This window comes from Pholis gunnellus (assembly GCF_910591455.1).
Source record: "Pholis gunnellus genome assembly, chromosome: 12".
Taxonomy (NCBI): Eukaryota; Metazoa; Chordata; class Actinopteri; order Perciformes; family Pholidae; genus Pholis; species Pholis gunnellus.
Genome location: NC_136539.1, coordinates 6,689,967 through 6,702,061, shown reverse-complemented (window position 1 = coordinate 6,702,061; position 12,095 = coordinate 6,689,967). Strand labels below are relative to the sequence as shown.

The 12,095-nt window shown below is 43.0% G+C and overlaps 2 protein-coding genes across 3 annotated transcripts; one reads left to right on the top strand and one right to left on the bottom strand.

Annotated features, from left to right (window-relative positions):
- Positions 1-2: 2 nt before the first annotated feature.
- On the top strand, positions 3-5,365 carry parp9 (poly(ADP-ribose) polymerase family member 9). Of its 2 annotated transcripts, none has more exons than XM_079170080.1 (8): positions 3-140; positions 1,405-2,267; positions 2,427-2,627; positions 2,957-3,187; positions 3,482-3,542; positions 3,773-4,272; positions 4,357-4,519; positions 4,646-5,365. In XM_079170080.1, the coding sequence occupies exons 2-8, from the start codon at positions 1,410-1,412 to the stop codon at positions 4,924-4,926; spliced, it is 2,295 nt and encodes a 764-aa protein (XP_079026206.1). In that variant the 5' UTR covers positions 3-140; positions 1,405-1,409; the 3' UTR covers positions 4,927-5,365. The 2 variants fall into 2 exon arrangements, with proteins under 2 accessions (XP_079026206.1, XP_079026207.1); XM_079170081.1 differs by lacking the exon at positions 3-140 and adding an exon at positions 165-294.
- Positions 5,366-5,570: 205 nt separating this feature from the next.
- Positions 5,571-9,640, bottom strand: faima (Fas apoptotic inhibitory molecule a). Its single transcript, XM_079169591.1, has 5 exons — positions 9,526-9,640; positions 9,219-9,345; positions 8,894-9,122; positions 7,036-7,085; positions 5,571-6,900 (listed from the first exon to the last, which is right to left on the bottom strand). The coding sequence occupies exons 2-5, from the start codon at positions 9,330-9,332 to the stop codon at positions 6,751-6,753; spliced, it is 543 nt and encodes a 180-aa protein (XP_079025717.1). The 5' UTR covers positions 9,333-9,345; positions 9,526-9,640; the 3' UTR covers positions 5,571-6,750.
- Between the last annotated feature and the right edge of the window lie 2,455 nt (positions 9,641-12,095).

Sequence of the window (12,095 nt, the reverse complement as noted above, 5' to 3'; positions counted from 1 at the left end):
CACACTCTGCCCGGGCTTTACTTTCGCTTTTGTTTCTCAGGAAATGAAACGGAGACTTTGTTTGTTTTTCGACGTCGTTGTCGAGTGCGCGGCCATGAAACGTTGACGCAGAGAGTGCTGCGAGCAAAGACGGGACGCGGGTATGTTGTTGTTATATTGTCCAGTGAGTTATGTGAAAGAGATGTCTGGTTAGACAGAAGATTGACTAACATCCCGTGGGGGAGTTCTGGGAGGTCCGCGCCCTGTTTCTGTCGTTTCACTTTCGGCTTTACTCGGTACTTTCCAGCGCGGACGGTGAGTAGCGTAACACCGCTGCACAATACACTTTCTTTACTCGTTTAAATTAGCTGAATTTAACGTAAGCGTCGGAATACATGGTGGACTACGAGGACTTAAAACTAGCGCGAATTTGTGTTGTTGTTGTCTCGTGAACACCGTGCGTCAGGTAGCTCGTGCTGTTTTACTGTAACAACCGAACAAATAATAATGGCGGCTTAATTAATGTTAAGGCAATTAAACCTTTTTGGCGAGTCAAATTAAACGTAATGGCAACTAAAGGCGTTCATAAGGAAGCTGTCAATGTGAAGTCGGCTACTGAAACATGTCAGTATGCTAACTCATTTAAAAGTGGAGTGTAATTGAGCAACAACTCGCGTGAGACAACTGCAGAAAGAGTATTAAATTAATGTTAACATTTTTCTTGTGCAGTTCCCATATTTTACAGTGAAGTAAATAACTTTTTGTGTACTATTAACGTATCAAGCAGTATATTCGTCTGTATTTTATGTACTTCTGTGGGATAAGAACACACTCAGCTCGTGTCCTTTTGATACAGGTGACTGATTATGTTTATTGGCATAATCTTGTATATCGGATTCTGGTCTATGTCGCCCTCTGCTGGAGTGAAAGGAAAACAGCACTTATAGCTGTTACTTCGTGGTTATTTTCCAGTGAATAGTATGATTTTTCAGACCTGATTAAGTTGTATATTGAATGTTAAAATGATTAGAAGTTGTTCATATATGATCAATAGACTTAGTGTATCAGGGATCGTTTTTATGAATGGAATCTTATAATCCTATTGAAAGACCAATCGAGTGTGTAGATATTTAAACAATTATCAAAATGACTATCAAATTGAGTCCATGATGCTCTTCCACTTCTGTTGGCAATCCCATTTATTTTTGTGCCTCACCTGCAGTTTGCTGTTTGATTATTTTATAGAAACTCAAAATCCTTCCCCTTCGTGCCATAAGCCACATGTCATATTTCTTACATATTCAGCTCAACATATGTATTGAGCGTGTAAAGATATTGTCAGTCATTCAATTGTGTTTCTTGTCTCGGTTCACTCTGGTGTCGTTGTACGATTTACTCACACAAGTTTTTATTTTTTCTGTTTAGGAACCATGGCCAGTAAATTAGACATTCCTCTTCATGGGACTGCGTTGAACATTGTGAGACAATGTGGCCCTGTTCTGAGTGGCGTCCTTGAAAGCAAGTTTGGATGCAAGGCCATCATCGACGGTGTGGATTTCGAAAGAGATCCGCGCGCTGCGCAGCAGAGGAGGCCGACCGTCAAGCCAGAGAAAAGGTTCACCGCTACTCTGCTCGGAGGCGTCCAGTTGTCCGTGTGGAAGGATGATCTCACCAATGTCCAGGCGGATGCTGTCGTGAATGCCGCTAACGAAAGACTTCAGCATTATGGCGGCCTTGCTCTAGCTCTGTCCAACGCCGGTGGTCCACAAATACAGAGAGAGAGCGACAATTACGTTGCGAAGAACGGTTCCTTGAAAACAGGGAATGCAGTTGTTCTTGGTGCCGGGTCCCTACCGTGCAAGAAGATTATTCATGCTGTGGGCCCCTGGCTACCAAACCAGCCTTATAAGTCAGATGTTAGACGGGCTGAGCCGCTGTTGGAGGAGGTCATCCGCAGCATTCTTGACAGAGTTGAGGAAAACCAGCTGCAGTCCGTTGCCATTCCTGCCATAAGCTCTGGTCTGTTCAACTACCCCCTGTCAGAGTGTGCGACCACCATAGTGACGAGTGTGAAACGCTACTATGAAAACGCTGTTTATTCAGCACATTTCCCCAAAGAGATCCACCTTACGAACATCGACGAGCCCACGGTGGCAGAAATGGTGCGGGCCTGCCGTCAGATATTAACCAACAGCGACAGCAGCGGTGCAGCCACAACCTCAGCAGCTTCCGTCCAGCTTGGAAACGTCCTCCTGACACTGAAGACGGGTAAAATCGAGGAACAGCAGGTACTAATCTTTAATGTTTCTTCAATATATAATTATTTACTTACTTTATACAATAAATGTGAATCGCTGCTTGTATGAACATTTTTTTAGCTGTATGAACGTAGTACATGCACTAGCTGCATATTTGCATTTTCATGCATCAACTAAGTTTTCTCTCAGACAGATGTCATTGTAAACACCATGTCAACCGATCGAGACTTGAGTGTTGGTGAAATCTCCAAAGCGTTGTTGGACAAAGCCAGCAGAAAAATGCAAGACGAAATTTGGAACGCTCGTGGGACAGGATGTGTCGTCACCACTCAACCCTACAGGCTGCGCTGTAAAGAGGTGTTTCATACCTCTTTTCCCGGAGCATCGGAGGTACGGTATGAGTTTAACTGTTGTTGGGTGTTCTGAGTGAAGTGGCGATATAGCAAGTTCAGAGTTAGATAAATCCATAATTGTAAATAAATGAAATGTAGACTGAATATGTCACACCTGAAAAACATATCCCATCAAGGAGTTGATTTGGTTAGATTAGTCTTCTTGATCGAGAGAGCACACCTTCCAAGTAGCATTAGCACGTAGCACGGATGTATTGTGAAAAGTAGCACAACCGAAAGCCTAAACACACAAAGATATTACTATACATAAAGTGTTAGCTATGTACTGTAATAGGAGCTTGATTGTGTCTCTTTGTCTGTCCACAGTGGAATTCATCACAGATTCTTCTTAAATCAGTATCTGAATGCTTGTGTCTGGCAGCCACAAAGAACCACAAGTCAATCGCCTTTCCTGCCATCGGCACTGGAGCGCTCGGGTTCAGCAAAAAGGAATCCGCCCAAATCATGACACAGGCCGTGGTAGACTTCGCCCAGAATATCAGAGCGAAGCTGGACGTTCATTTCGTCATATTTCCTAAGGACAAAGACACATTTAAGGTTGTTTTACTAAAATGCTGATGTCGATATTAGAATAACGTTGCCGTATTGGCCATTTGTGTCTGCAGCCGGTGGCTAAATGAATGGTTTCCTTGACAGTAATCATAAGAGGAAGATAACTTGCAATGTAATACCCGTTGGGTGGAATGTGTGGTGTGAGACACTATCTACACTTGCTGAGAGTTGTTCACTGGGTTTGTCCGGTCACACAAGTTCTGCTGCCAATGCTGCAGCTCAATAGCTCCAGGAAATGTAATCTGATAGACGTGTACATTAATGGCCTTCTCTTTTTAGGCTTTTGAGGAGCAAATGGGATTTCTCAAGCACAAGGCATTTCATCCCGGCTCTACACAAGGTAACAACCACATTTCACTTCATCATTTCATGTACTTTAAAGGGGACCATTGCTTTTCTTGCTGCGCTGCAGAACGCTAGTTTTGATTTAAGAAACTACTACATGTGCAATGTCCTTGCGGTGACATCAACGGAGAAACCCGGTAAAGCTAATTTAAAAAAAAACAAACACGTAGAAGAATGCATATCCTGCTGGAATTATGAAATATTTATAGTGTTACTAAATTTCAGCTGCGAACTGGTCTCCACCACCAGTTGAGCACGTAGAAGGCTTCCGTGGCGGCAGAGCTCCCACGCCGCAGATCCGACTGACCGGGCCCTCCAACGAAGTAACTCGCGAGGCCGAACGGTGGCTCACCGGCCTTCTCAACAAATCCTCCGGCCCCGTCATCATCTGCAACAATTTCATCCAGCACTTCGGCGAGCAGCAACACCTGCAGCTGTCCCGTCTTTTCAAAGAGGGCCTCTCCAGCGAGGAGTTCTTCAAGAACGGCCGCGCCGGCTTGACTGTGAGCGGGAAGTCGGTGGAGGATGTTGTAGTCGCTGGGTTGCAGGTGGAGGCCATGCTCTGCAGCATCCAGAGGGATTTCGCCGCGGAGGAAGAAGGCATCATGCTGCAAGCCTTGTCAACGAATAACCTGTCCTTTGGAAGAAAGATGGTCGACAACAGAAGACCAGAGTTCATGGAGAGATGTTCTACCTTCAAAAAAGACGGGCTGTGGATATTGAAGGTACGGTTTGTGTAAATGCAACATGCTTGATGATGTTGTGGTGAACCACTGCTTGACCTGTTAAAAAAAAATATATTTTTTTAGATGGACAAAGTGGAGAACGGTACACTGGAGACGCTCTTCGGCCTCAAGAAAAACCAGCTGAGCTGCACCATTCCTCCCCGACGAATGCTTCAACGCATACCGGCACACTTCTGTGAGATGGTCAGCCATATTGGATTCCATGCCGAGTACGCGCCACCTGATGGTAAGATAGCGCTGCCACAAATAGCATCTGATAAACGTGCAAACATTATTTTCCGCCTGGTCATCATTTCTAGGGTCTTAAAAAACTCAGCAGCTGTTTTCCTTTTGTGTGCTCCTCTGTGTACAGAGCCATTGTACGGAGAGGGCATCTACTTCGCTGGCGACGTGAAGGCGGCCATGGAAGTGTGGAAGCCGCCGAAGGAGGAAAAGGAGTATCTGTACTTCGTGGAGGCCGAGGTGCTGACAGGACGCTCCACCCCCGGTCAAAAGGGTCTCATTCTGCCACCTGCTGTGGGGACAGATCCACTCGACATGTACGACAGTGTGAACGGAGAACCGGATGTCTCCGTCGTGTTTAGCGGCCACCAAGCTCTGCCCACGTACATCTTCACCTGTAAGATGCGCTGAGGAGTAATTCCTTCAGTGTCCTTCACCGATACAGATGTAAGAACGGGAACAGGAAGTGAGATTCTTTGAAAACACGCTAAAGTGTATTATTGATTCATGTATTTGCTATTAGAAAAAGGTTTGCCTTACTTCTTGAAATCATATAGGTATATTCAGCTTAAGAAAGACACGGCATTTGCTTTGAGTTTTTTGGGGGGCAATTAACATATTTTACATCGTAGCACAATCATTTCTATATCAAAGATTCTACTTTAACAATGCCCTTATATGGCAGAAATATACTTTTTTAACACTTGGTGTTGTGAGGCGTTTGTTCAGAGGCCCCACATTATGTATGCAAATATCAGTCGAGCAACACATTGTACCTGTGATTGTACGCTAATCTCATTTGAATAGAGCACCTGGTGGCTGCAGTTAGTGTCTGATGTTGAAATCAAAATTAAACAATGTAAAAAAAAAAAAAATTGATTCATTGTATTGTTTTTTTTGTTCGTAAACAACATTCGCAACATTACTTCAGAGAATATGGAAACAACCCATGGCTTCTAATAATAATATTAATATTAATTTATATTTGAAGATCCTTTCGGAAAGCTCAACAACAAAACCAGATCAGCTACATGGATTTAATCAAATAAAATACATATTACAAAGGTGTACACACATGTAATGGTAAACCAAATTAAATACACGTATTAACATAAAGCTTTAAGACAGACACAAAGAGAAGTCCCTCGTATACCTCATGACACTAACATCTGCTCTATTGAGTATTCAAGTTCATCCTTGACCAGCTAGGAAATAACTTAACTTGAGATCCATTGAGTGGCTTTTTAACTGTCGTCGGCGGCTGTCTATTCCTTCTCTATTGCTCACGACTTGTTAAGTGTTCTCATAGCTCCATAAAAAGTAAAAGTCTCCTCAGCACGTAAACAAGCATTTAAATACACTAGAAAAACATTCAATCTGTGATCATCATTTTATAAAACACATGTTTCTAGTCTGAGTAACATCTGTCCTTGACATAAAACAAACAAAGACATCATTTGACAGCACAAACAGAAGCCCACACATCTCTTTATGGTGACGGAGTACGTTTGGTTCTCAGCGGGTGATTTATTTCAGCTGTGCGCGTGATTCATTACCGGCAACAATGCCGGTAATGAATGATTGTCTACGGAACGGTTGCTGCCATTGCAATGGGCGACGACGTAGCCTAGCGGGCCGCTAAAAAGCTAATGACACACTACTGCGTTACCGATCGGCTGACCCAGTCACACAAAACACCATGTGACACGTCAACTACAGGACCAAACAGAGATCACGCACGAGCTACATTCAAGGAAACCGCGTCCCGGTGTTTAATCCTCCTACCGACACAAGAAAGCGAGCACGGAGAGCGGTGAGAGTGTTTCCGGTTATCTGCAGGTGTGTGTGTGTGTGTGTGGTGGTTTTCTACGACCAGCTGCTCATGTTGACAGACCGAGCCCGGCTGAGATAGATAAATAATGGCACATCTGGCCTCTAATGCTGATAATATTACTGAAACTAGTTCATCAATATAAAAATCACAGTTTGCAACTCCATCTTCAGTGTGAAGATACATTTTTTTAAACAGTAAATCCCTTTTTTGTGGCTGAAATGTATGGCTGCACCCAGGTCCTCCTCTACTCTTCCTACATGGAAACATAACAAGCTCACATTTCTGCGCAGTTGGTCCCTGAAACTCCCAACAGTTTATAAATGCGCGCCCCCCCCTACTATACACGTCCACCAAGTCACTGCACCCAGAACCCTGCTCTCGTACAAAACGTGCACGCGCGGTCACTCCGTGCACTCGGCTATCATCGTGCCGTCCACGAGCAGCGTGTGGATGATGCCGTCTCGCCGCTTCCCGCTGCTCACGGCCTTCACGCAGCAGTTGTGGTCCCCGAGCGTGAAGTGTGTTTCGGTCCCGTCGTCCACGAACTCCCCCTGCGCGTGGAAAGCAAGAAAAGAGGGGCGGACGAAAGACGGTTCAGTTCCACGTCGGCTGCGGCATCTGTACACGTGCTGTGGTTTCTCACTTTGTACTCACGGCTTCTTAAATTCAGGTCCCGTTGTACTTACTGCGGTCTCGATGTTTTGCCCGTTGCACCAAACGTCCATCGTGTCTTTCTCTGTAAAGAAAGTAAACAGACACTGAATCATGCCAGCTGTGGGGCAATACATACTGTGATGTGACTGCCGGTTAACAGTTGCTGAACAAGTCCGTCTTTATTCATCCCGTTAGTTTGTCAGCCTGTGAGGCAGCAGAGTGTTTGAGTTGATCTGATCACCTCGTTGTGACAGATAGATCACCATATGAATAGAACATCTACCCAGAATAATCCACCTCCTTTTGAAAAACATTATAGTAGTTAAAGTTAAACATATACTGATGAGGTTTCTTAGAATAACTCAGATTATTTGTTAGACAACTTGTTAGTTCTTGACCTCTTTAAAAACAACATTGAATTGCTAGAGGTGGAGAAACTGTGGTCAATGTAAATCAGTGTATTCACACATTTCTATGTGCAACTCTGAATACATTCTGGTTTGTGGTATTTCAGTTGATGCTTTCAAAGCATATCTTTTGATTGGGTAACCTGAACTGAAACTAAATAATAATAATAATGACTGTATTTCAAATCATCTGGAATCACAGCACTGAAACAAATCACACAAAAAACAAATGAGAAAAAACATCTACAAAATGAGTGATTTGTCATATTTTCTTCTTGAAAAGCATCTCAGTTTCTAACCCGAGTTGTTTATGAATATATGAATAAAGTTATATTGTGTGTATTATAATGTGTATATCTGTCATAGGAGGCTTTATATTTTGGACTTCATATGTTACTAAGTAACGAGTATTGTGTACAATATCCCATAAAATGTATTTATTAAGATGCACTTATTTAAGGAAGGTCTTTTTTCTTATTAAATTCAGTAATAATACAGACAAACAAGTATCATTACTGAATCATAATATTTATTATTCTGGTGTACTCTGTTTACATTTGCTGCTACTAATCACACCACTATGCCACTATGTAATATTGACTAGAATTACTCTTGTTTAGTTTCTATTTCTATTTATTTTAATTTAACTAATTAATTAATTATTTGTGTACTTTCTCTATTTATGTGTCCTTATGCTGCAAGAACACCTGGATTCCCCCTCTGGGTATCAATAAAAGGCTTATCTTACTTTATCTTATCTTGTTCGGTAAAATAATAAATATAAAGTATGAAAAATAGAACCATGATGCCGCTTTATAATAAAACGTGACTTCAAGTGGACCCCTCCCTGTTTCACCACGAGGAGATACTCACTAGACTTGTGGTGGTGTAACTGATGGAGGAGGAATAAGCAATCTCAAAAGAGCGAATGAGACGGGAGTCATCCCCTGTTTGCAATCTGTGTGGCAGCTGCAATCATGCATACATAAGAATAAAACATATCCCTGATAACACACAGCTCTCTCACAGCCACATGCATTCCCAATGAACTATTCTCCAGCATCTCAAGTTTAGATGTGACTTATGTGGCCGAGAGGTTAATTTGAAAGTTGTCTGTCTTATTTTAGTTACAGTTAAAAACTAACGCCTTAAAAGGCATGGCTCGATCCACATTAACTGTCAGATTTAACACCACCATGATGCCACAAAGCCTTCTCTGTGATACTGCTGCTACAGATCACATCCACATATTTCTGCCACTTCAGTGAATTAACAACACGTGTGTTTGTTTTTATTGTTGCGCTTCATAGATATGTATTGCACGCTAATGTACAGTAGTCCTGCAGGTGGCATGCAGCCTGATCGACTGTAAGCAGTGTAACCATAAGAAGGATTAACTTGCCCAGATGACAGAGGTGGCTTAAAGCTGTTGGAGAGCTTAAGCTCTGCTCCAGCATACAGTACGAACACAAGAGAGGCTCACCCAGGACCACCCTGCAGTCGGTGCCGTCCAAGTTGAGGACCCAGGTGCTGGTGACCTTCGACCTGTTCTCCATGTACTTCTTCAAGCTCTTCCCGTCAATCTCCAAGGTGTACTCGTAGGCAAACCCGCTGACTGCGTCGATGTTGATGGTCGCTTTGGTCTCCGATTTGCCCACGTTGAACGTCTCCTTGCCCACAAGTTTGAACATCCAGTCCCGTCTCAGTAGCTCCTGCAGTCCGGTGTGCAAATCAGTGATGAAAAGCTGCTGTCATTCGTAAATAAAAAACATTTTTTTGGTTGTATTTTGACGTTTCGTGATTCATACCTTTCCATCGACGTAGATGACCCTCTTTCCGGTGGTCGTGCCATGTTCGAACTCTATCCTGTGGACTCCATCACTCAGCGCCACCTCCCACACACCCGCGAGATCATTAGACATCCTTCACACCCTGCTGGAGACCAACAATTAAACAACTGGCTACACTACTACATGTCGAGCCAAACGCATGACTAACGGTGAACGCTGTTTCACGTGAACGTCACCTAACTAGCTAACACACGTTAGTTGGCTAATAACAAAGCCGTAAAACCTAAATAAATACTTGTCAGTGCAGGTTTGAATGTATCTCTACCTGTAGACCCTCCTTCCTACGGGACGTTACAGTAATTAGAGCGCATACTGTAGTAAAAAAAACAAAAACACGTTACCATTAGTATTCTCGCCATAGAAACATGGCTGCAAATAACAGAGGGAAGTTATCTCTGTTTGTTGCATTACGACTTCCGGTAATAGGGTTTCCTTTCAAAATAACAGCAGGAACATTTCGAGCTATGGTTTAGAAACAAAGTAAGTAAGTGGCTCTCGTGTTTGGTTGCTACCACAACACCCACTTAATGACATAAAAAGCACTAACCTTAGCAAACAATAGCTTCACGTGATAAATAATAACAGTGCCTCACAGAGCACGGGGGCCACGTGGTACAAAATCAATGATGTGGAAATCACATGGATGTAAAATGTTCTCATCAATATACGTAATTTATAACGTTACAGTACTTTCTTCAATGCAAACTCAACGGGCACTACATATAATCTTATTTTAACGTAATATCCCGGTTTCAACAATGTTTTAAGAAGCATTTGCAAGACTCATGTGACATTTACAGATGGGTCCCTAAAACATTAGTTTCGAAAACATCATAAATAGTTGTACATAAAGGCGGTGCTTGTTTTCTGCTCGCTATCAAACCAAAGTAGCTGGCGTTACTAAACTGGGATTTTATTTTGAAAAGAAAACGGAAGCATTACAACGTCGGTCAATCGTTAAAGCTGTCAACCTTTTCAGTAGCTCTGAACCGAGCGCTAACGTTACCTTCTGTGCTATAAGAGGATAACCTCAGGCATTAGCTCGGGAATATCACCCTTCATTATTTATCTGGATTACCTTAATGCTCCTGAAGCAAGCGCTCTAGCTCAGTGGTTAACAAATCATCAGCAGGCCACTTTAGCGCAGTTCATTCTCGGCTAGTTACGCTAGTTACCGCAGAGATTCAGTCAACAGGCGAGCTGCGGCTATGCTGTAACTATGGTAACGTGATATCCGCATACGTACAGGCTTGACCACGCCCACTGGGGAACGGGCCGTTTTAAAATCTCATCGGGGAAGTTACAATTGATTATTGTGTGTTTGGTCCAATCCAAAACTCACGTGGGCAGTTATATTTAGTGAGCACTGTTATTGAACACGTTTCCTATTGTGGCGTTCCTAATGAGAGAGACAGCGAGATCCTTTTTGCGGCACTGGCACCCAGAGGCAGGTGTCGGAACTGTGTCAGTCAGGTGCCACAACTGTGGCAGTCGAGCGGCACTGAGCGGCACTGTTCGGCACCTGAGCGGCACTGTTCGGCAGCTGCCGAGCAGAGTGGGCGGAGTCACATTTCTAGAGAACACACATTGTTGTTACGACAGTTCAGCTGCCATAAATCAGTTTTATGATTTTAGTTGATTCACCGGAGCCGCCCGTTCTCTGTATACATCCTGTGAGTAACCACGTTGTACTTTTTTGTTTGTTATTCATTTTATTTAAGTATGATTTTGCTGGTTTTGCAACAAAAGGAAACATAATACACTCCTTCCAAATTATTACTTTTATAGTCATTTACAACAATCGGCAAAAATAATGAAACTAAATCATCCGTTTTATTATCATTTAAAAGTATATATATAAAAACGTTTTTAAATGAAAACCCATAAAATCTCCAATCCAAAAATACATGTCTGAAAATATCTGAAATGTCTGAAAACAAGCTGCCAGTGACAATAGTTGTCACAGGAGTTCCGCCAGCAGTCAGAGGGGTGTCGGAGGGTGCCAGAGAGTGCCGCCAGCAGTCAGAGAGTGCCGGAGGGTGCCAGAGAGTGCCGGAGGGTGCCAGAGAGTGCCAGAGAGTGCCGGAGGGTGCCGCGAGCAGTCAGAGGGTGCCAGAGAGTGCCGCGAGCAGTCAGAGGGTGCCAGAGAGTGCCAGAGAGTGCCAGAGAGTGCCGGAGGGTGCCAGAGAGTGCCAGAGAGTGCCGCGAGCAGTCAGAGGGTGTCGGAGGGCAGAGGGGTGTGCCCCCCCTGGTCCGTGTATGTTTTGATAGTCTGTTTTATGGTTTATTTGTTTTTCTTTTCAAGAGCGACGCAAAGTCAGACAGGTAGTTCGGAAGTAAGAATATGTCAAAAAAGGTAATAGAATGACCATATACAAGAAAATGGTTCGTCTATGATGCAAGCACATACCAGGGTAACATTAGGAGACAAATAAATAAATATAAATGAATAAATGTGGGCTGATGGGAGTGTGTTAGCAACAATAGTTGACTACATGCGATTTAATATTAATTTATCCATGTACACAGCAAGAATGAAGTTTTCGATTAATCTGTGGATTGTTTGATGCAATACAGTTTTTAATATAGTTTAATCAAGGTCATTTTTGTGTGTGCAGAGCTGTTGCTATTTATTCTTCCACCGTATTGCTTTGCTGCTTGAGTGAACGCAGAGCATAGCCTGTAATAGCCTGAATAAGAGTGTTTACCATTTCTACCACTAGATGGCAGTATACGTGTATTTCAACCATAGATTTGTCATATTTACTTGTGTCTTTGTTAATTGTCTAGGTTATTGATACAGATGGATTTAATGCTGATTATTTCATCTGATAT